The 22,058-nt window shown below is 38.7% G+C and overlaps 1 protein-coding gene across 1 annotated transcript in view; it reads right to left on the reverse strand.

Moving 5' to 3' along the window:
• HEATR1 (HEAT repeat containing 1) overlaps positions 1-11,598 on the reverse strand; it is a 51,017-nt gene extending 39,419 nt beyond the window's left edge. Inside the window, exons 1-11 of the mRNA XM_044942055.2 lie at positions 11,445-11,598; positions 10,968-11,128; positions 10,238-10,454; positions 8,048-8,189; positions 6,455-6,556; positions 5,888-6,028; positions 4,738-4,949; positions 4,446-4,579; positions 2,566-2,668; positions 1,329-1,439; positions 781-898 (exon numbers count right to left, since the gene is read on the reverse strand). Of these exons, the coding sequence (XP_044797990.2) occupies positions 781-898; positions 1,329-1,439; positions 2,566-2,668; positions 4,446-4,579; positions 4,738-4,949; positions 5,888-6,028; positions 6,455-6,556; positions 8,048-8,189; positions 10,238-10,454; positions 10,968-11,109 (1,422 nt within the window). The 5' untranslated portion in view covers positions 11,110-11,128; positions 11,445-11,598. The remainder of the gene's footprint in view (positions 1-780; positions 899-1,328; positions 1,440-2,565; positions 2,669-4,445; positions 4,580-4,737; positions 4,950-5,887; positions 6,029-6,454; positions 6,557-8,047; positions 8,190-10,237; positions 10,455-10,967; positions 11,129-11,444) is intronic.
• Positions 11,599-22,058: the final 10,460 nt, after the last annotated feature.

Consider the following 22,058-nt stretch of genomic DNA (forward strand, 5'->3'; position numbering starts at 1 on the left):
GCAAGGTGAAAAACACCTAAGATAAACCACTGGGTATTAGCACCTAAATTAAAATATGTATCAAAAAAATTGATCACTTAAGAGGGAATGCATTTCATCTATTAAGAAAATGATGTGACACTGGAGTTGTTGACAACTTCATTTATTTATGTAATTAGACTAAGAAGGAAGTCCATCAACCTGTGATCTGGAAATGAAGTACCACTAAAGATGAAAGTCTAATCATGGAAGAGAAAAACCAAAACAATCACATTTCTCTTCATAACATTTGTTTTCAAGGCAAACAATAAGAACTACATAAATGTCTAACTTCTAGCATAAAGACTTGGGGCATATTGTCCCTAGAAAATTTCTGAAGTCCTAACATAATCATGAAACAAAATCTATTTCCCTTTTCCTAATCAATGACTTACATAGCCACATGTGGCTGGCGGGTGCTGTGCTAAGAAGTGAAGATGCAGGAGAAAGATAAGGATCTCTAGAAATCTAAGTTAGGCCATCTTTTGGTGACTGCTAATGAGTATTAGATATAAAATTTCCAAATAACACTTTTCCTGAAATAAGCATCAGGTTCACAGTTATTTAAAAATTACTGTACCTTTCTGCAATTATTTAATTCCTGCCTCAGAGTCTTACTTCTGGTAACTAAGGCAAACTGAGTACATCTTCTCTTTCCATGGAACTTCTCAAACAGAGGAGTGAAGTAGCAAATTTCCTTCCCAAGCTCTTCAAATAATCCCACGAATATCCGGGTCACAAATCCCCTGAAGAAAAAGTTACCTGATACTTTCCTCCACTTGTAGAAAGAGAGATAAATTGGTGAAAAAGCTCCTGCTTTTTCAGGTCTGTAATTTCCTTTAGGCGTTCCTCTAACACAGCATCTAATGTTTTGGGGTATCTGGGATGAAATTAAAGAGTCAGTTCATTATTCTTAATAAAGTTATTAACTACACAGACCATCCAGGTATAAAAGAAAAAAATTGTAACTTTTTAAAATTACTAAGATTAAGACTTAAATTTTTGACAAACGGAATATGTAAAACCAAATGATATTGATCGACTTTGTTACTATGACTATTTCAACAACAGTCTATATAAAAAATTATACTCTCCATAGTCCCCATACAACCTTTATTCCCTCTTATATTTCAAATATATTTAAATCCTATAATTGTCCCTTCCTGAAAGGTAGAAAAGAAAAACAATCCCTTTATAATTCCTTCACTTTATTAAGTAACTTGTAAATCATCTTTTTATAAAACCAGAGGTACACATTAATAAGTGCACGCACACACACACACACACACACACACACACACAGAGCTTACCTGCTTTCTAAAAGTCTGATAAGTGGAAGAAACTGTTCATTAAGCAAAGATACTTTATCAGAATCCATTTTGTCCTGGGAACTATATGAAATATACTCTTCAAAAAGAAGGCTGCAAAACAAAACAAATACTAGCAGGCATCAGAGTTACTATGTATTGAACACCTACTACGTACTACGTGCTTTAGAATGTATTATCTCTGTCAGACCTCTACAGGGTAAAAACTAGATTAATTTTACAGGTACAAAAACTCAGACTAAGAAGTCTTACAATTTGCCTGAGGTTAAACAAGAACAGCAACAAGAGGCAATACTCAGTGAGCCCTATTATATCATAAAAAGTGGAGCACAGTTTTCAATCCCTGTCTGAATCCACAGTCAAGCTCTCAACAGTACTTTGCATATTTAACCTCATTTAATTCACAAGCCAACTTGGGAGCAGGGTGCACAAATGACACACCCTGTAGATGGGTACCTGCCCAACGATACACAGTGACAAAACCAGATCCACACAGCCTGACCTTCAGAACTTACTACTCTACTTGCCTGGAGGTGATAAGAGGAAGGATTTAACTTATGTCTGGGCTTCCCTGGTGGCTCAGATTGTAAAGAATCTGCCTGCACTGCAGGAGACCCAGGTTCAATCCCTAGGGTTGGGAAATCACCTGGAGGAGGAAATGGCAACCCACTCCAGTACTCTGGCCTGGAGAATTCCATGGACAGAGGAGCCTGGTAGGCTAGAGCCCATGGGGTCATAAAGAGTGACTGAGCAACCAACACCTCCACTTTTTTTCTGACTACATGACTACATTCTTTTCACTGTATCAAGCTGCCCTTTCAGTAAGAAAAGAAAATGGGAGACTCTCAACTATCTTTACTTAGTGGTTTAAGTTTCTTAATGACATTTACTGATTACCAACTGTGATACATTGTTTCTTGCATTTTGGTCCACTTAATATGAGGAAATTTTAAACAATCACAAATTACATATAATATAACCCAAATTTATCTTCACTATTAACTCTGCATGATCACATATATACACTAAAGACAAACAAGAGAAATTACTTCTTTTTCTGTTGCCACAATCACTTGACTAAGTACTTACAATTAAATGAACATGGACAAAGCAAAAAATACATTATAAAGGGATACTGGAAAACTGTTAACCAACCCTGAGAAGTATACTAAGCCACAGAAATACAAATATCAAAAGCATGTCAAAAGTAAGAGCTTACCCAGCCAACAAATGGTCTAAGTTGTTCTTCAGGGGTATATTTGTAAGTATGGCTTCTAAGAGTCTCCTATAGACTTGACCATCCATCTCTTCAGTTTCTTCTCCTTAGCACACACAACAAATTAAAATTGACTGGAGAAAAATGTTTTTGCATGTGCATGCTATTAGGTTTTTTTATAGCAGAAAATCTTTCTACAGGAATAACTTTAAGACATATATCCACATCCAGCTTTATACCTATTTTCAAGTGTACTTCACCTATTTGGTCATTTGTATTTTTTAAAATCATTTTGTATACATCACCCTCATTTATCCTTTAGTTGAAATCCTCTAAATTTTTTAAAAACAAGTACTATCATGCCTCTCTCATTAATGAAACAGAAGTCCAATGAACACAGTCTTTCCCCAAGCCACATTACAAGTGGTGAAGCTGGGACCTGAATCTACATTTCAATAAACTCTCTGAATACAGACCACACTTTCACCTCAGTGCCTCCTTACTGAAGCAAGAGCTGCCATCTTCCATTATGTAAGAATGAATGTTGGCCCTGACTTCATTACTCACCACCTGAACAGGGAATGTACCCTTTCTTTTGTGCTAGTCATGTTTCTAAAACTCATGTTTAAACTGAGATTGGGTTAAGTAAACCTTGTTTTCCAATAAATGGATGTACTTTAGAGACGACTTTCTTAGGATGTCTTTCTTAGTCTAGTAGCAACAGCACCAAGAATGTCTTCCTTATCTTTCCATATTTATTGAAAGGTGAAAAACACAGAATGCCAATAATCACCTTCTAATTAACTTCTGGGCTTTTTTTAAATCTGGATTTTCACACATGAGATTTTTCATCTTATATTTTCAATGACTCAAGGGAGAAAAACTTTTTTGGGCAACTAGATATTTATTATAAAGGAATCACTAAAGTTTATTAAATATCTAGATGAAAAGCGAAAGTTTGACTCAACAATGTGTTTTAACTATTTTAAAATAATTCCATAGTCTTTTTTCATGTAGAAACATGTAAAAGAACACATATTAAAAAAAAAATACTATCTAGATAGTGTCACAGAGTGACGTAAGTCTGAAAAACAAATATTTTGTGGAATCTAGAAAAACTGTATAGATGATCTTATTTGCAACAGAACAGAGAAACAGATATAGGTAACGAATGTATGGATACCAAGGGGGAAAGGCAGCAGGTGGGAGGAACTGGGAGATTGGGACTGACACATACACACTATTGATCCTATGTATAAAATAGGTAATTAATGAGAACCTGGGCTTCCCTCATAGCTCAGCTGGTAAATCATCGGCCTGCAATGAAGGAGTCCCACTTTCAATTCCTGGGTAGGGAAGATCCCCTGGAGAAGGAAATGGTAACCCACTCGAGTATTCTTGCCTAGAGAATCCCATGGACAGAGGAGCCTGACAGGCTACAGTCCACAGGATCTCAAGAGTCAGACACGACTTAGCAACTAAAACACCACCACCAATGAGAACCTACTGTATAGCATAAGGAACTCTATTTAACGCTCTGTGGTAACCTGAAGGGAATGCAAAAGGATATAGGTACATTTATAACTGATTCATTTTGCTGTACAGGAGAAACTAACAAAGCATCGTAAAGCAACTTTACTTCAATAAAAATTAATTTAAAAAAATACTGAGTGTATTACTCAATAAACAAGGTTCTCCCTTCAACCAATCTGCTCCCCACCCTAAATGTTTCTCATGTCAGAAAAACAGACAAATTACACAAAAAGAGTTGGACAGCAGAAAATTCTAGAGATCTAAAAGATATTAACCAGGGTGTGGTTTTATCTTAAGAAAATCAAATATGAGAAAGTAAATTTTTGGACACAACATGTAAAACCATTTACCTGTAATCTGATTAATCATGGAGACAACCAGGTGGGGAAGCATGTAACGCAGAAGAGGACTAATGTCATATGTTTCAGAAATCCCTTGAAGTAGTGTAATAAGATTAGGAACATTACACAAGTGAGGAAATGGCCTTTGAAGAAACAAGGACATAAGATATTGACTTTACATATTAGAAGACAATGAACGGCAGTTTTTTAAAATAGCATAAAATTTATCCTATGAAAAAAACTACTCAAAATAACTTCATTCACCTCCAATTATCATCATTCTCAATTCAATTGTACGTACTTTTTCCCCAGGCTCTCTGGCTTCTGTCTCTGAAGGAGCACTATCAAGCAACTCAATCCATCCTTGATCAGAGAGGGAATTCTGATCAGTGTTCTGATAATCTGTGAAGCCAAGGAGTTAACGAAGGTATCTTCCATGGTCACTTTCACGGAAATCTGACATATTATCATGTATGTTGCAGCTCTGTAATCTGGTAAAGATGATTTCAATCCCTGAATATTTTTTAAAATATAAGGAAAAGCGACAAACTATGTTATTTTAGCCTAATGAAAAATGTTACTTTGACAAATTGGAAGTGTCATAAATTAGAGATGAATACAACCTAATGCACACTGAGAGTCAACACTCCTCGGAAGTGAAAAATCAAGATGCTGGCCCCCTTTCCTGAGGGGACATGGAAATGAGACAAGACTCTCAGATGACAGAAGGGATCTCAGAAGGTCTCCTAACTCAAACATCCACTACACATGCTAAAAGGAGCAAAGGAGTCTTCTTTTATATGCAAACATCCACCTGTGTAAGGGAGACTTCAATCAGAAACAAAACAGTATCTGATTAAAGACAATAATTTGGGGACACTGGTGGGGGGGGCTTTTGCAGTTCGTCTATGGGGGACCTGGAAAGGCAGGAGGCTATGAGGCACTAGGGCAGGAGAAACATCAAGAAGTCAATACAAAAGGAATGAAAAGACAGCCTCTGCCTTGAAGAGATTTTCTAATCCATTCTCTTTTAAAAACAATTTCACTTTTTCTTTTTTTTTCTCAAAGATTTTCTGATTTAGACCATTTTTTAAAGCCTTTACTGCATCTGTTACTATATTGCTTCTGTTTTGGGTTTTTTGGCCACAAGGCATGTGGAATCTTAGCTCCCTGACCAGGAACTGCATCTGCACCCCCTGCGTTGGAAGCCCAAATCTCAACCACTGGACCAGCCAGAAGTCCCCCAGCGTTCATTCTTAAGGAGCTCCCTAACTAAGATTCCACTCTGCTAAGTTTTTAAGAAGTCATTTTTTTTACCTAAAAATTAAATTTCATCAACCATCTGAAATAAACTGCCAATGTAAAAATATTTATGCCTAAGTGAAATTTTCAAAAGCAAGAAAATTTCTTCCAGTACAAAATAATCTATTTTACACATAAGCAGGGCCAACCTTTTGAATATATGGAAACAGCTTGGCAACTATATTGTCGGATAAGTTCTCGGCAGCCACCAGAGCAGACACGATGGTAGAGGCATAGAAAGTTAAGAGCACCCTCAACTGACTGGAACTCCCAGGATACTCAGCAAAAGCCTGGAACAAAAATCACAAACCAAACACATTCAGAAGTGAAAAGCTAATGAGATTTAAGTATAAAAATATTTATAGCTCTCAACTACTTCAGGCTGACACTAATTTTACCATATTAGACAAATACATTTAACAGTTCAATTAAACATGGCAAGAATAAACAAGCTTCCTGACATTTTTAGACTGTGTCTTTGTTTAAACAGTCATTGTAAAGAATTTAGTAAGGAAGACAATAATTTATTTTTATAGAAAAACAGTTTTGAGGATGAAAGACTGATCTAGCTGCTCATGTTCCAAAAGAGGAGATCACTTGACAAAAGGCACTTCTTCAAAGTCCCACTATTACTCCAAAAGGCCATTTGCTTTCTCCAGGCCGAGGAAACAACCTTCTAATGGAATCACACGTTCATGAAACAGTGTACTACTCACCTTCACAGATTTTGTCACCAGACTACAAATGAAATCCATGAATCCAAGATCTTTGTAGCAGTGGGTAACCAAAGTTCCTTTAGCTAAGGGCACTCCAGATTGCTGTTACAGACAGAAAGAACCAACTGTTAACTAAGGATAATTCACCAACTCATCATTTAAGTACCTATCAAAGTAACAGCTTCAAACTGCTACAGTTCATTAACAAAATATAGTCTTCCATTATAACTCGTGGTAAAGAAGAGATTAACATATAAAATTGTGCAAACTTAAGAAATTCAAAAGAGAAGGGCCTGCAATGTGTGTGGAGGTACTCAGTGAAAAATGGTTACTTATCATGTGCTGCATTTTGATATGTATTTATCTAAATCCAGATTCTCTAGATTCTTAGTAACTCTATCATTTAGACTTGGTTTTTGAGTCAATGGGATATGGTTTTGTCACTGCTTTACAATAACACTAGTAACAGAAACAGACTAGGAACCCAGTCAACTTATACTGCTCTTCCCACGACCTAGCACTGTGCATGGCATATGTAAGTGCTCAATAAATTTTGAATAGATCAATGAAAAGATAATTTGCAGCAAATTGTAATAGATAAGTGTGGTTTGGATACCCAAAATAAGTGTGTCTAGAGAACAGCAGGGTCTGTGTGTAGATTAGGGAAAAAAATAATGTTACTAGCAAAATGAGTAAAAGTTTGGTAGGCTTTACTACAGATTGGCCTTCTCTTCCTGAATATTCTTTAGTTTAAGTGCTTTACATCCAAATTCTTTTCTTCTTCTAATTAAAATTTCCATTCCTTTCTCTTTACTAATTCTGATCATGGACCACCTGTCATCAGAAAGTTACTCGTTCCAAGGTCACAGCCTATTAGCCTACTTTCATCCCATTTGCTGCCTGCTGGCCCAAATCACCACTCAACACTTAACAAAATTCTTGCTAACAACATACATCTACTTTCTTTACTATAGTTACAAACAAGGTGGTAATGGCAAGTCAGTTGTTTTCCTATAAAATTACGCTATGTGATCTCAGCCAGAGCCTTCCTGTAAGGCAATCATCCTATTATTTATCTGTAAATTAATTCTTAGCATCTTCTTCACAACAATAATTTCCTGATGTCCTTCAAGTCTTTCTTTTTTTTTACTTTTTCTAAGTATTTTATGCTTTTCTTCACCTAGCTTTTTTAAGCTTTTCAGTTCCAAAATTCTAAACGCCAGACAGCATAGTATAATGGAAAGACAAGCTTTAGAATCAGATCTAAAGATTCAAATCTTGACTCTGCCACTTTAGAGCTGCTTGAACTTTGGTGAGTAACTTAATTCTCTGAACCTGTATTCATCTGTAAAGTTTTTTTTGTGTGTGAGAATCAAAGATAATAAAATACAAACTGCCTATTCTACTATCACATACCAAATAAAAGCCAGCTATTATTCATACTAGTTTCAAATGGAAGCTAGGAAATAAAAGGGATGGAGGTAATACTTGGTGTACTCTTAGGAACGAACACCAATGGCTTTATTTTTTCCAAATAATACCTTTTATGAAGCCTTGCAATTAATACAGATACATGTCATTCAACAATCATACCTTAATTGGTAATAACCAGAACCATTTGTGCTTTGAATTATTAATTTTTAGAAGCTGTATAACCCGCACAAATATTCTTGTCTCGTGGTATGGCAGAACACAAGCAATGAGGCTATCTTGATTGTAAAGATGGATATGGAACCTGGAAAAAAAGAAGCAAACAATTCAAACTGATACAAAACTTACAAGCATGTATTTCCTTACATGCCCAAATGGTACATCAGTGACCTAAACCCACCTAAAACAACGATAAAACTAGAAGCAAGGTATAGCACACTTAAAGCACAGGCATTAAAGTATTCAATAGGGTTGGCCAATTCTTATGCAGTAATATTTTTAAATATTCAATATCAAAATTGACATCCATTCACTTTTTCTCAACTTAAAAAAAACCCATTTATTACATTAACATGATTTTGGGATCACTGCAGTCAAACCAACAGAAAACCAAACTGGGTCAACTAGGCAACACTCAATTCCTCTCTGTTCTCCAAAATTCACCTTCCACAGCTGTTTCCTCAGTTTACCTAACTATTAATATCATGATCCTAAAACCAGAAGACTAATTACAAAGAAAATCATATTGCCTTCTTTGAATACAAAAATTATGTAATTACAAGCATATTTAATTTGTCCATGAATTTTACAAAACTTGATAATGGTCATGCCACGTAATTAACACAAGAGATTTATTAATTCTGTCAGATTCATTAAATCCTTTCTAGCCTTTAAGATACTCTTGCCTGGAAAATCCCATGGCTGGAGAAGCCTGGTAGGCTGCAGTCCATGGGGTCGCTAAGAGTCGGACACGACTGAGTGACTTCACTTTCACTTTTCACTTTCATGCATTGGAGGAGGAAATGGCAACCCACTCCAGTGTTCTTGCCTGGAGAATCCCAGGGACAGCGAGCCTGGTGGGCTGCCGTCTATGGGGTCCCACAGAGTCGGACCCGACTGAAGCGACTTAGCAGCAGCAGCAGCCTTTAAGATCTAAATCCTTTCCAGGCTTCTTTCTCAAGATGTTTTTCTTAATTCTCCCAGCCAAGTGATCCCTCTGTCTGTCTAAGCTCTCCTATCCCTTCTCTCTTATAGCACCATACCTCTTGCCTTTTATTAGTTCTATATTAGGGCTTTAGTACTAGCCAAGACATCACTTCCTCCATGAAGCTTTATTCAACTACTTCAGGCATCACCATACACTCCCAAAACCTTGTGTACACCCTTACTGTGGCATTTATTTCACAATGGTAAGAAAGGGCAGCATATTTATCCTTGTATTGAACTTAATGTTTGCTAAATAAATAAGTTACATGAATAAATAAATGCAAAACCAAAGGCAAAAAGTACTCCTTACAATAATGATCTATTTGGGGGAAATTAAATGCTAGAAGACAGAAGGAAATAGTACAAATTTGACTTTTTTTGTCTGAAGAATCTAAGGATGTGATAATCAGAAGATCCAGGTTAAACTATGTTTTCTCAATGACTCACTGGCTTCCCTTACCTCCATGCCTCCAGTTAATGAAGTGGAAGCCTTTCTACTTTTAAAATATACATAAGAAAAAAAAAAATGTGTTAACTATGATGTGATACCAATGTGATGTAAATAAATGAGAAAATAAACTGAGTAAACTTAAGACAATTTCAAAAGGAGATGAAAGATCACACCTTGGAAACAAATTTATATCACCGCTTACTAGTCATGTGGCTCTGCCAGCTTAACTTTCTACACCTGTTTTCTCAATTGTATAATGGGGATAAAAGAAGCACCTCCCCCATAGGAATGTTGTAAGCACTGAGGTAACACATACATGCTTACCATCCAGCCTGGTGTAGTGTTCCATACACATTAGCTATTACTGCTTTTCTTAAGTTATTATTCTCTTCCCAAGCTACCATTTTTGTTATTTTGGCAAGAAGTTCAATAACACTCATTGCCCCAAATATGCAGTAGCAATTTGTAATAGCGAAGTGACATAAGTCCCTTAGAACTAATGAGGTTAGACTATTTACTCAAGATCTTCTAAAAAGTAGTTTTACTTTTCACTATCAATAAAAATGAGTTCAACATAGAAGGACATGCTTATCTCACCCAATACAAACCGTATTACCTCAATTAATAAATGTTCTCATTACTTAAAAACATCAATGTTATCATCCCATAATTATTTCTGTAATTTCATTTGCTACCTGTGGATCAACCACTCCAGACACTTCTGTGCAGGCTTCAGCAGGAAGTAAGGAGACAAGTGAATAAGAAACAATGAAATGTTTTCATCCAGCTGTTTGTTCACTGCTTTGGTCTGAACGCTGCGCTCCAAGGTTTTTGCTAGCTGGCTGAACAACGGTGCTTCAAACTGCTCAAAGGAAGGATCAATTCCAAGCAGCTCTTCCAGGCCAGTGCATCCTAGGAAAACTCCAGTTTATTTAACAATTCTTAGCAAGTAAACTCACCTCGCACTTCTTTTACAGTTTTAGTTTTCTCTAACACTCTCTCTTTTAGAATAATACAGTCCCAAACATAGATTTCTATCCAACATAAAAAATAAATTTCATCTCACCAAGGAGAAGAAAAAGTACCTCCAGACAGGGGGCCTTTTTTCTTTTTTTTCCAATACAATTTCAGCACAATAACTAGGCCAGTCCTTGGAAGACCCCTCCCTGACCCCCTAACCTCTGCTTCCAGCCTCTTCCTTTCTACACCTTAGATGACTCCCCCCAACCTTGGTGTGAAATTCAGATACGGCTACCTATACACATTTTATGCATCTAGAACGTAGTTATTTGCCATTCTCTTTCCCTTAACAACATAAGTCGAGTTAGCAAGTTACAAACCGCTAAGAGAGCGGATCAGAAAACACAGCAACATCGGGGTAACACATGCTTCCCAGGGCTTTTTCTAAGTTAAAAGGCAGCTCACCAATGGCAAAGGCGGTGTCTCTGTCGATGGTGGCCGCTTCCTTGGGGTCAAACAACAAAGAGGCAACTTCATCTCTAGATAAGAGACTGGAGTCACTCTGAGGGAGGGCGAGTCGTTGCAGCTGCTGCGCTAAGGACGTCATCTTTCACGTTGGCAGACTTCTAAAAACACAGGTTAAGAAACAGACCCACCGTGAGAACCCTCTACAAAATAGTAAGACGGCGTAACGGGCAAACAGCAAATGTCTCACGTATAAGCAACTTTCCTCCGCACTCAGCGCGGCTGCGGACACATCACCTGCTGTCCAGGAACCCCCATACGCCAAACGTGCAAACCTTAAAGCAACAGCGATAATAGCTAATGACATCCCCGAGGGCCGCGCCAAGCGTTTCTCAGCTTCAACACCGCGGAGACTCGAAAAGCCGAGGACATCTTACCCTCCCCTGCATACCGCCCCGACTCATAGCCCCTGCTTACCCAGAGCTCGACTCTGGACTGGACTCAGAAGCCAATGAATCTTCACAGCAGCTCCCACATGGGTACCAAGAAGCCCAGCTCTCGGCCGGAAATGTAGAGCACACCTCACGCGAACTTCCGGTTTCAGGCACTACGGCAAGAGAAGAGGTACAAGCTTGCCGGAAAGCGAAACGATGACTCCGCCCCCAGGCAGCGAAGCCCCGCCCCTCCGCCGTGCGGTCCTGATCTGTTGGAGGCTTGTGGTCTGTACTTGGCTCGGTGCTGGATTTCAGTTTTCTGACTGGGCCTTTTGTGATCTTTGACGTTCCGTAGCAGGAGTCTATGGGGTCGCACAGAGTCGGACACGACTGAAGTGACTTAGCAGCAGCAGCCGTAGCAGCAGCAGCAGAAATCTTTCATTCAACATACTTATCCAGATTTTTACTACATACCGGCAGCATGGCGCAGTGGTTAAAACTGAACCATGCAGTCAGAGCCTGGGTTGATATACCCGCTCTAGGGCTTTGGGCTGTGTGAGCTACACTGAATTCTCGTCTCTCGGAGTTCGGTATCTCCTCTATAAAATGAAAACAGGCTGAGAATTTCATCAAATGACCTACTGATCGCAGCGCGAGCCGCTCTGCAAATAAAATGTTGGCTACCACTATCCTGAAGCTTGGGGCCAGCCACTGTATTTCCGGAGTACACGCCCTGTGTGTTTTGTTGTTTTGTTTTTCACTAACCCTGGTGAAATACAATTTACAAACTACATCGCACACTTCCGTTTAGCAGTTCGATGAGTTTTAACAAAGGAATAAGTGGGTATCACTATCTGTCCATTCAAGACATAGAAAGTTTCCGTCACTCGCAAAAGTTCCTCTGGTCCCTTGGCTGTGTTGCCCGCCCCACTCCTGGTCCCAGATAACCACTAGGCATCTTAGTATCACTATAGATTGGTGCTGCTGAAGAGTGTCCTATATGAGTATACCACAGTCTGTTCCCCAAGCAAGGGTGTGTGCCCAAATGGAGTGAACTGGCCCCTCCAAGAAGCTGCACGAGATGCGGGAGTGAGATCGGATATCCTACCTATATTTTTTAGATGCATTCCTTTCTCTTAGGACGTGGAGCTCTCTTTGATGCAGGGTGTCAGTCTTTTTTCTCAAAGATTGTTGGAAACAGAGATAGTTTGAGGGGCTCCCTTCTCTACTCCATGCAGATCTCTCTTTTTTGTGAACACAAACTTTCATTTTTGTTTTGTTTTAACAGCATCTACAACAACCAAAAAAACTTCTCAGTTACTTCCAGAGATAGCTAATGATCTTTTGCATGGGGTGTTGACTGCCTTGCAGAGAATGATGTGGTTTTTATAAGTCCCAGGGATATCTCTTTCATCCTTAAAAACAGATCTCTCAAAGGAATTTTTCTTGTTGTTCTTTACAAAAATGATCAGCTTTGGGAGAAATGAAAATAGTGAGAAATGAAAATCAGGCCTATTTTTATCCTCAAGACACATTAGTTTTTTCACCTAAAAAAATCCTCATATTTTTACAAGCCTCATCAACATGCAAATAAACAGAGAGATGCCACAAGTGTTTGGTTCAAAGTGTTTGGTTCAAGTGTTTATATTAGTTTCAGTGATATATGGTACTGTGCTGAATTTTACTTTAGAAGTAAATGACAAGAAAAAAAATTTTTAAGTAAACTAGAAAAGTAAAAAGAACAAGACAGAGATTCGTAAATATAATATCTGTTTTAAAAAACATGCTGTGACCTTGAATTGTGTATTTTTCTCCATTTTAAAAGAATTGTTTGGATGTATTCCTGATTGTTTTCTGATTACTACCTCCTCAGTTTTTGTGATTATAAACTTATCTCCTGGTTTGATTATTCAGCTGAGGACCAGAGCAAACTTCTTTTCTGTTGTTACTTGAATTTAAGATATTGGTCATAGATTATCTGTTGCTCTGCAATTCCTCTTAATAACCCTTTTAATGCATTTTGCCATTTTACACACATTAAATCCAAAATTTTAGCCATAGTGATCTGTATTTCTTGACGCAAGGGTAAGCATTGTTTTCAGACATGGTATATTAACCGTTCATTCATTCATTTGATGGGAGATGTCACATGGCAGAGTGATCGATTCTGCTGCTTATTTCCATCACTATTCATGGCAAGGACTCTAACCCCCAAAAAACAAGTTTGTAAGAGTGACTTGAATAAATGAGCTTTTTTTAAAAGGACTTTTGAAAGCCCTCCCTCACCCCATTCTTCTTTACTCCAGAGCACAGATACTTTCATTCCATATGCACTTTATACCAAGCTAGGCATACAGTGTGGATAAGACAGGTTAAGTTCTCTGCTCTTGTGGAATTTACATCCCACCAGGAAGTGACAGGTAAAAAGCAAATAGATAAATCAGAAAAACATTAGGTAATGTAATAAAAGCTCTGCTGGCAATAATAAAAAGCCATAGGATAGGGGTAAAAGAAGGAGGGCATCATTAATTTCAGTGTTTTGGAGAAGGACCTTCTGAAGAGGGAACATTTGTGATTATAAATTCTTGATAAACTGGAAGTACCCTAGACAGGATCAATCTTGATGTTCACTCCAATCACAGCAAGGCTATTTTATGCCTACCAAATATACCAAGCTTGTATTTTCTTCACAGAGTTACAACTACCTGGAATGATCTGATTTGTTTGCTTACCTATTTATTTCTTGTATCCACAGAGAATACTGTCTTCACACTGGCATGGAGCCCATCCCTAAGATTTTGGAACCAAGGCAAAGGTGCAGAGGGAAACGCAGCTGTCAGTCTAAAATACTTAAGAGATATAAATCAACCTAACACCCCGTAACCTCCAATATGTTATAACCTTTAACTTTGATGAAAAAAAAAAACAAGTATAATGACAAAACAAAAATATTTTCATATGACTCAAAGACAGCAAAATACAAAAGATGACAGCATTTAATTATTATCATACCTGTCTGGATACAATACGGGCTTCCCTGGTGGCCCAGCGGTAAAAAATCTGCCTGCAATATGGGAAAGGCAGGCTCAATCTCTGGGTTGGGAAGATCCCCTGGAGGAGGAAAATGGCTACCCACTCCAGTATTCTTGCCTGGGAAATCCCATGGACAGAGGAGCCTGGCGGGCTACAGTCCATGGAGTTGCAAAGAGCTGGACACAACTGAGTGACTAAGCATGCACACATGCACACACTGGATACAATATTGATTGACTGAGAGTTAATAGATTTCCTATATATTTAGCCCATAGAATTTTGCCTTCATAGCAGCATAATTATCAATTATGTTGTTTAATTCAGACTTTCACAAATTGTGTCCTATTGATAAAAATGATTGAAAAGATTAAAAAATAAAATGTAATTACATTCAAAGTGTACAAAATTTGAATATATTTTCATAAAAATATAAATTATGTAAAAAATCCATACATTATATTTTTCACTTATTCTCAGTGCTTTCAAAAGAATTATCCTCAACAAGGCAAAAGCACAGGTTATAATGTCAACATTTTAACTAAAATTAAATAAAGCTAATTTTTATTTTTGGAAAATATTATTACCTTATTATAATAAAATATTCATAAAAGTTATTCACAAGTTTGTCATTCCATGTCTATCTAGTTGCCAGTGTAAAGAATCAATATCCCACCACATCCCCTCTGCCAAAAAAAGGAAAGATCAGTATTCCTTTTCATTCATTCTATCCTTATATCTGTGTTAGTCACTCAGTCACGTACAACTCTTTGCAACCCCATAGACTGTAGCCTGCCAGGCTCCTCTGTTCTTGGGATTCACAAGGCAAAAATACTGGAGTGGATAGCCATTCCCTTCTCCAAGGGATCTTCCCCAACCAGGGATTGAACCCAGGTTTCCCACATTGCAGGCAAATTCTTTATGTCTGAGCCACCAGTGAAGCCCTTATCTATATCTACCTATTTTCAAATTTAGGGTCATATGAATTGTTTAATCGGAGAAGGCGATGGCACCCCACTCCAGTACTCTTGCCTGGAAGATCTCATGGGCAGAGGAGCCTGGTAGGCTGCAGTCCATGGGGTTGCGAAGAGTCGGACACGACTGAGCAACGTCACTTTCACTTTTCACTTTCATGCATTGGAGAAGGAAATGGCAACCCACTCCAGTGTTCTTGCCTGGAGAATCCCAGGGACGGGGGAGCCTGGTGGGCTGCCGTCTATGGGGTCGCACAGAGTCAGACACGACTGAAGTAACTTAGCAGCAACAGAATTGTTTAATGCTGTTAAAGGATCTTTAGTTACCACATCCAATTGTTGAGAATATATAGTACAGTAGTTCATTTGTACCTCCAGAACAGTAAATTGGAAAACAAAAGGAAACAAGAAATTGCATGTTTGGAACTACTTAGAAATAATACTTTACACTACTATGCAAAAATCTAGTATGTACATGCAGTCTAAAAGGAAAAGTGTGATGAGTTCATCAATTTGTCTTTTCTCTTACTTAAGCACTTCTGGATTTTGAATCCTCCCCCTATACTAAAGCAGTGTCCAGAAATAGTACAATCCACAAACCTTCAGAACATTCAGACAAGGTTGTCTTTTATTCGAGAACACAGGGCGAGAAACTGTTTCCCTGAAGCTTAAGTATATAAATCAAAGACTGGAGATGGATTCAGAGTTATGGAATGTGCCACAGCAGGGCTAAATGGCAGTTTCTGAAGGACAGACGTCTACATTTTAAAACAAATTTCTCATGTATTTGCGATATTCATGTGCAGACCTTGGGGAGTTCATCTTTCAGTGTCATACCTTTTTGCCTTTTCATACGGTTCATGGGGTTCTCAAGGTAAGGATACTAAGGTGGTTTGCCATTCCCTTCTCCAGGAGACCACGTTTTGTCAGAACTCTCCACTATGACTAGTCCATCTTGGGTGGCCCCACACAGCATGGCTCATAGTTTCATTGAGTTGGACAAGGCTGTAGTCCATGTGATCAGTTTGGTTAGTTTTCTGTGATTGTGATTTTCATTCTGTCTCCCCTCTGATGGAGAAGGATAGAGGCTTATGGAAGCTTCCTGATGGGAGAGACTGACTATAGGGGAAACTGGGTCTTGTTCTGAAGGGCGGGGCCATGTTCTGTAAATTTTTAACCCAATTTTCTGTTGATGTGTGGAACTGTGTTCCCTCCCTGTTGTTTGGCCTGAGGCTAGACTGAAGTAGGGGTAATGAAGGTAATGGCGATCTCCTTCAAAAGGACTTGTGCACACACTGTTGTATTCAGTGACCCTGACCCTGCAGCAGGCCACTGTCGGGCCATGCTTCTGCCAGAGACCCCAGGACACTCACAGGCAAATCTGGCTCAGTCTCCTGTGGGGACACTGTTTTTGTCCTGGCTCCTGGGGCGCACAAGGTTTTGTTTGTGCCCTCCAAGAGTCTGTTTCCCCAGTTCTCTGGAAGTTCTGTAATCAAATCCCACTGGCCTCCAAAGTCAAATTCCCTGGGTGGGGGGAGGGGATGGTTTCTCAGTCCTTTGCTGGATTCCCATGTTGGGAAACCTGTTGTGAGTCCTAGAACTTTCTTAACAGTGCTAGAATTTTTTTGGTATAATTGTTCTGTAGTTTGTGGGACCTAACAGAAGCAGAAAATATTAAGAAGAGGTGGCAACAACACACAGAAGAACTACACAGAAAAGATCTTAATGACCCAGAAGACAAAGATGATGTGATCACTCACCTAGAGCCAGACATCCTGGAGTGCAAAGTGGGACTTAGGAAGCATCACTGCAAACAAAACTAGTGGAGGTGATGGAATTCAAGCTGAATTATTTCAAATCCCAAAAGATGATGCTCTGAAAGTGCTGCACTCAATATGCCAGCAAATTTGGAAAACTCAGCAGTGGCCACAGGACTGGAAAACGACAGTTTTCATTCCAATCCCAAAGAAAGGCAATGCCAATGAATGTTCAAACTACTGCCCAGTTGCACTCATCTCACACGCTAGCAAAGTAATGCTCAAAATTCTCCAAGGCAGGCTTCAACAGTATGTGAATTGAGAACTTCCAGATGTTCAATTTGGATTTAGAAAAGGCAGAGGAACCAGATATCAAATTGCCAACACATAGAAAAAGCAAGAGAATTCCAGAAAAAATCTACTTCTACTTTATTGACTACACCAAAACCTTTGAATGTAGATCACAACAAACTGTGGAAAATTCTTCAAGAGATGGGACCACCAGACCACTTTACCTACCTCCTGAGAAATCTATATGCAGGTCGAGAAGCAACAGATAGATCCGGACATGGAACAATGGACTGGTGTGTCAAGACTGTATATTGTCACCCTGCTTATTTAACTTCTAGGCAGAGTACATCATGCGAAATCCCAGGCTGGATGAAGCACAAGCTGGAATTAAGATTGCTGGAAGAAATATCAATAACCTCAGATATGCAGATGACATCACCCTTATGGCAGAAAGCAAAGAGGAACTAAAGAGCCTCTTGATTAACATGAAAGAGGAGAGTGAAAAACCTGGTTTAAAACTCAACATTCAGAAAACTAAGATCATGGCATCTGGTCCCATCACTTCATGGCAAATAGATGGGGAAACAATGGAAACAGTGACACACTTTATTTTTCTGGGCTCCCAAATCACTGCAGATGGTGACTACAGCCATGAAATTAAAAGATGCTTGTTTAAAAGACACTTGCTCCTTGGAAGAAAAGCTGTGACCAACCTACACAGGATATTGAAAAGCAGAGACATTACTTTGTCGACAAAGGTCTGTCTAGTCACAGCTATGGTTTTTCCAGTAGTCATGTATGGATGTGAGATTTGGACTATAAAGAAAGCTGAGTGCTAAAGAATTGATGCTTTTGAACTGTGGTGTTAGAGAAGACTCTTGAGAGTCCCTTGGACTGCAAGGAGATTCAACCAGTCCATCCTAAAGGAAATCAGTCCTGAATATTCATTGGAGAGACTGATGCTGAAGCTGAAACTCCAATAGTTTGGCCACTTGATGAGAAGAACTGACTAATTGGAAAAGACCCTGATGCTGGGAAAGACTGAAGGCAGGAGAAGGGGATGACAGAGGAGGAGATGGTTGGATGGCATCACTGAGTTTGAGTAAGTTTGAGTTTGAGTAAGCTCTGGGAGTTGGCGAAGGACAGGGAGGCCTGGCGTGCTGCAGTTCATGGGGTTGCAAAGAGTCGGACACGACTGAGTGACTGAAATGAACTGAACCGATGTGGATACCTTAGGCTGGTCGAAGGATGCTGTTGAAGACAGGACTTTCTCAAGGTTGGTGCTGAATCACTGCTCCAAAGTAAAGTGCCTGGCATATCAGCTCAGTTCAGTTCAGTTCAGTCACTCAGTTGTGTCCGATTCTTTGCAACTCCATGAACCGCAGCACACCAGGCCTCCCTGTCCATCACTAACTCCCGGAGTCCACACAAACCCATGTCCATTGTGTCGATGATGCCATCCAACCATTCATCCTCTGTCGTCCCCTTCTCCTCCTGCCCTCAATCTTTCCCAGCATCAGGGTCTTTTCAAATGAGTCAGCTCTTCGCATCAGGTGGCCAAAGTATTGGAGTTTCAGCTTCAACATCAGTCATACCAATGAACACCCAGGGCTGATCTCCTTTAGGATGGACTGGTTGGATCTCCTTGCCGTCCAAGGGACTCTCTAGAGTCTTCTCCAACACCACAGTTCAAAAGCATCAATTCTTCAGTGCTCAGCCTTCTTCACAGTCCAACTCTCATGTCCATACATGACCACTGGAAAAACCATAGCCTTGACTTGACTAGACAGACCTTTGTTGACAAAGTAATGTCTCTGCTTTTGAATATATTATCTAGGTTAGTCATAACTTTCCTTCCAAGGAGTAAGCGTCTTTTAATTTCATGGCTGTAATCACCATCTGCAGTGATTTTGGAGCCCCCCAAAATAAAGTCTGACACTGTTTCCACTGTTTCCCCATCTATTTCCCATGAAGTGATGGGACCAGATGCCATGATCTTAGTTTTCTGAATGTTGAGCTTTAAGCCAACTTTTTCACTCTCCTCTTTCACTTTCATCAAGAGGCTCTTTAGTTCTTCACTTTCTGCCATAAGGGTGGTGTCATCTGCATATCTGAGGTTATTGATATTTCCTCCAGCAATCTTGATTCCAGCTTGTGCTTCCTCCAGCCCAACGTTTCTCATGATGTACTCTGCATAAAAGTTAAATAAGCAGGGTGACAATATACAGCCTTGACGTATTCCTTTTCCTATTTGGAACCAGTATGTAGTTCCATGTCCAGTTCTAACTGTTGCTTCCTGAGCTGCATACAGGTTTCTCAAGAGGCAGGTCAGGTGGTCTGGTATTCCCATCTCTTTCAGAATTTTCCACAGTTTATTGTGATCTACACAGTCAAAAGCTTTGGCATAGTCAATATGGTTGACAGTAAATATTTATTAACTGAACAAATGAATGAATGAATGAATGTAAATGCGTGTAAGCTCTAGCTCTATCTCCTTCCTGTTCAAGAAGTGTGTATCAGAATGCAAGTAAGTCAGAGTAGCATTGTTACAGGAATAACTTAAAATAGGATTATTCTCACTATATTATGACTGATGGCATACTGTCTCCTTGAAAATGTATCTATTGATGAGAAACAAAATAAGATGTACATAATTAACACTGTAAATGCAGCATGTGAAATCTATATGTTAGCCAAGTGCCAACAAATAGATGACTGGTTCAGTGAGAACTGAGAAGAATTTGTTTCTTCATGTTGTGTCCTGCACAAAGCCATATACATTATTATGAATCTGAGCACTTGTGATCTTGCCACCCAAAATTACAACTATTTTTTTCTGGTTATTTTGAAAGGCACTGGGAGGAAGTTGAAAAGATAAAAAAAAATTGGAAATCAAACTATAGCAAATACCTGCTATATCTTTAACAACCAGCAGATGGCACCAGAGCATTTTTCTGACCCCCAGAGTGCATTCAGCTGTATCTCCAGGTACCTTAAAGGAGCTACGGTTTCCAAACTTAAGGTTTGAGTGTGATATACGATGATAAAAATTGGTTCATTAAATCTTCCACATATATTAAGATTTTTAATAAAAATAATGTTTTAAAACATTTTTTGGAAAGCAATGGGACTTTTACATGTTTATATTTTCTTAGCTAATGAGAAGCATTCACAATCATGTTTAATAAGTACCCTAAATGATAGGTGTGGGTAGCCTGAGTCCTGTTACTCCCACCCCATCCTAAGTTAAATTCCATTGAATATTTGCCACTGGAAAGATTTTTTTTTTATTAGAGTAATGGTGAAGTAGAGAACCAGGAAAGCCAGCAAAGTGAAGTAAATCGTTATCAGAAAACTTTGGGTGGGAGTGGGGATCGGGGGAAGGACTTGGCTCTATGTGAGTTAAATTTGAAGAAAAACTTGGGGCAGAGAGAGCAGTTTGGGGGATAAATTGAAGAGAAGACCAGTTCTTTGTATGACATGATATTAGACAGATAGAGGTAAACAGAAAAAAATACAATTTATTTGATTTGTGTTACATTTGAATTCTTCCTTTGGTATTTTTAAAAGACTTCTATGAAGATTCAATTTATTTTCAGCTCTATTTGGGATCCAGACTAATATTCTTGTTGTGTAACTATGCTGTAGCTAGCTTCATGACCCAGTAAGTCAGACTAGTTTTCTGGAGTTATTTAAGTGTAAATAAAGTGACAAAAAAACATATTTCCTAGTGATATGATTATATATTAGAAAAGTCAAGGATTCAGTTCTGAAAACAATTGGATATAGTATAGAATATAGGACATTAAATCAGTGCAAGTATAAATACACATAGAAACATACATGTGATGTCTAGAATGTTTTATCTGTAATTTCACAAAAACAAACTGGGAAAAAAAGACCAATTTCCAAAGCAAAACACACACATAAAAGTGCCTGAGAGAAAAATGTATAAGGTCTTTGAGAAGAAACTATAAAAGCCATTAGAAAATTAAAATGAAAGGTTTGAATGAATGGAGAAGATTGATAGCTATATTATGCTCCTGGATAGGAAGACAAATATTATGTAAAATGTCTGTGTGCCATTTCCGAGTTAATATACATATTTAATTCAGTCTTAAGAAAAAATCCCAGAATGTTTTTTTTTAATTTGACAAAATGTTTCTTAAATTGATATAAAAGAATAAGTATAAAAGAATACATCTTAAAAATTCTCAGAGGAACACTTAATGGAAAAGTATAATAGGGAAGATTAGTATTATCATATATTAAAAATATATGACAAAGCAGCTGCCAGTAAAAGAGTATAGCTCTGGGGAAAATTAGACAACTAGATCCTCAGTACCCAAAGAGCTGGGTTTCCCAGGTGGCTCAGTGGTAAAGAACCTGCCTGCGATACAAGAGATGCAGGAGACGTGGGTTTGATCCCTGGGTTGGGAAGATCCCTTGGAAGAGGGTATGGCAACCCACTCCAGTATTCTTGCCTGGGAAATCCCATGGACAGAGGAGCCTGGCTACAGTCCATGGGGTCACAAACCAGTTGCACAGGACTTAGTGACTAAGCCACCGCCGCCACCACCACCACCCAAAGAGCTAGATAATCAA

The sequence above is a fragment of the Bubalus bubalis genome, chromosome 4 (assembly GCF_019923935.1).
Source record: "Bubalus bubalis isolate 160015118507 breed Murrah chromosome 4, NDDB_SH_1, whole genome shotgun sequence".
Taxonomy (NCBI): domain Eukaryota; kingdom Metazoa; phylum Chordata; class Mammalia; order Artiodactyla; family Bovidae; genus Bubalus; species Bubalus bubalis.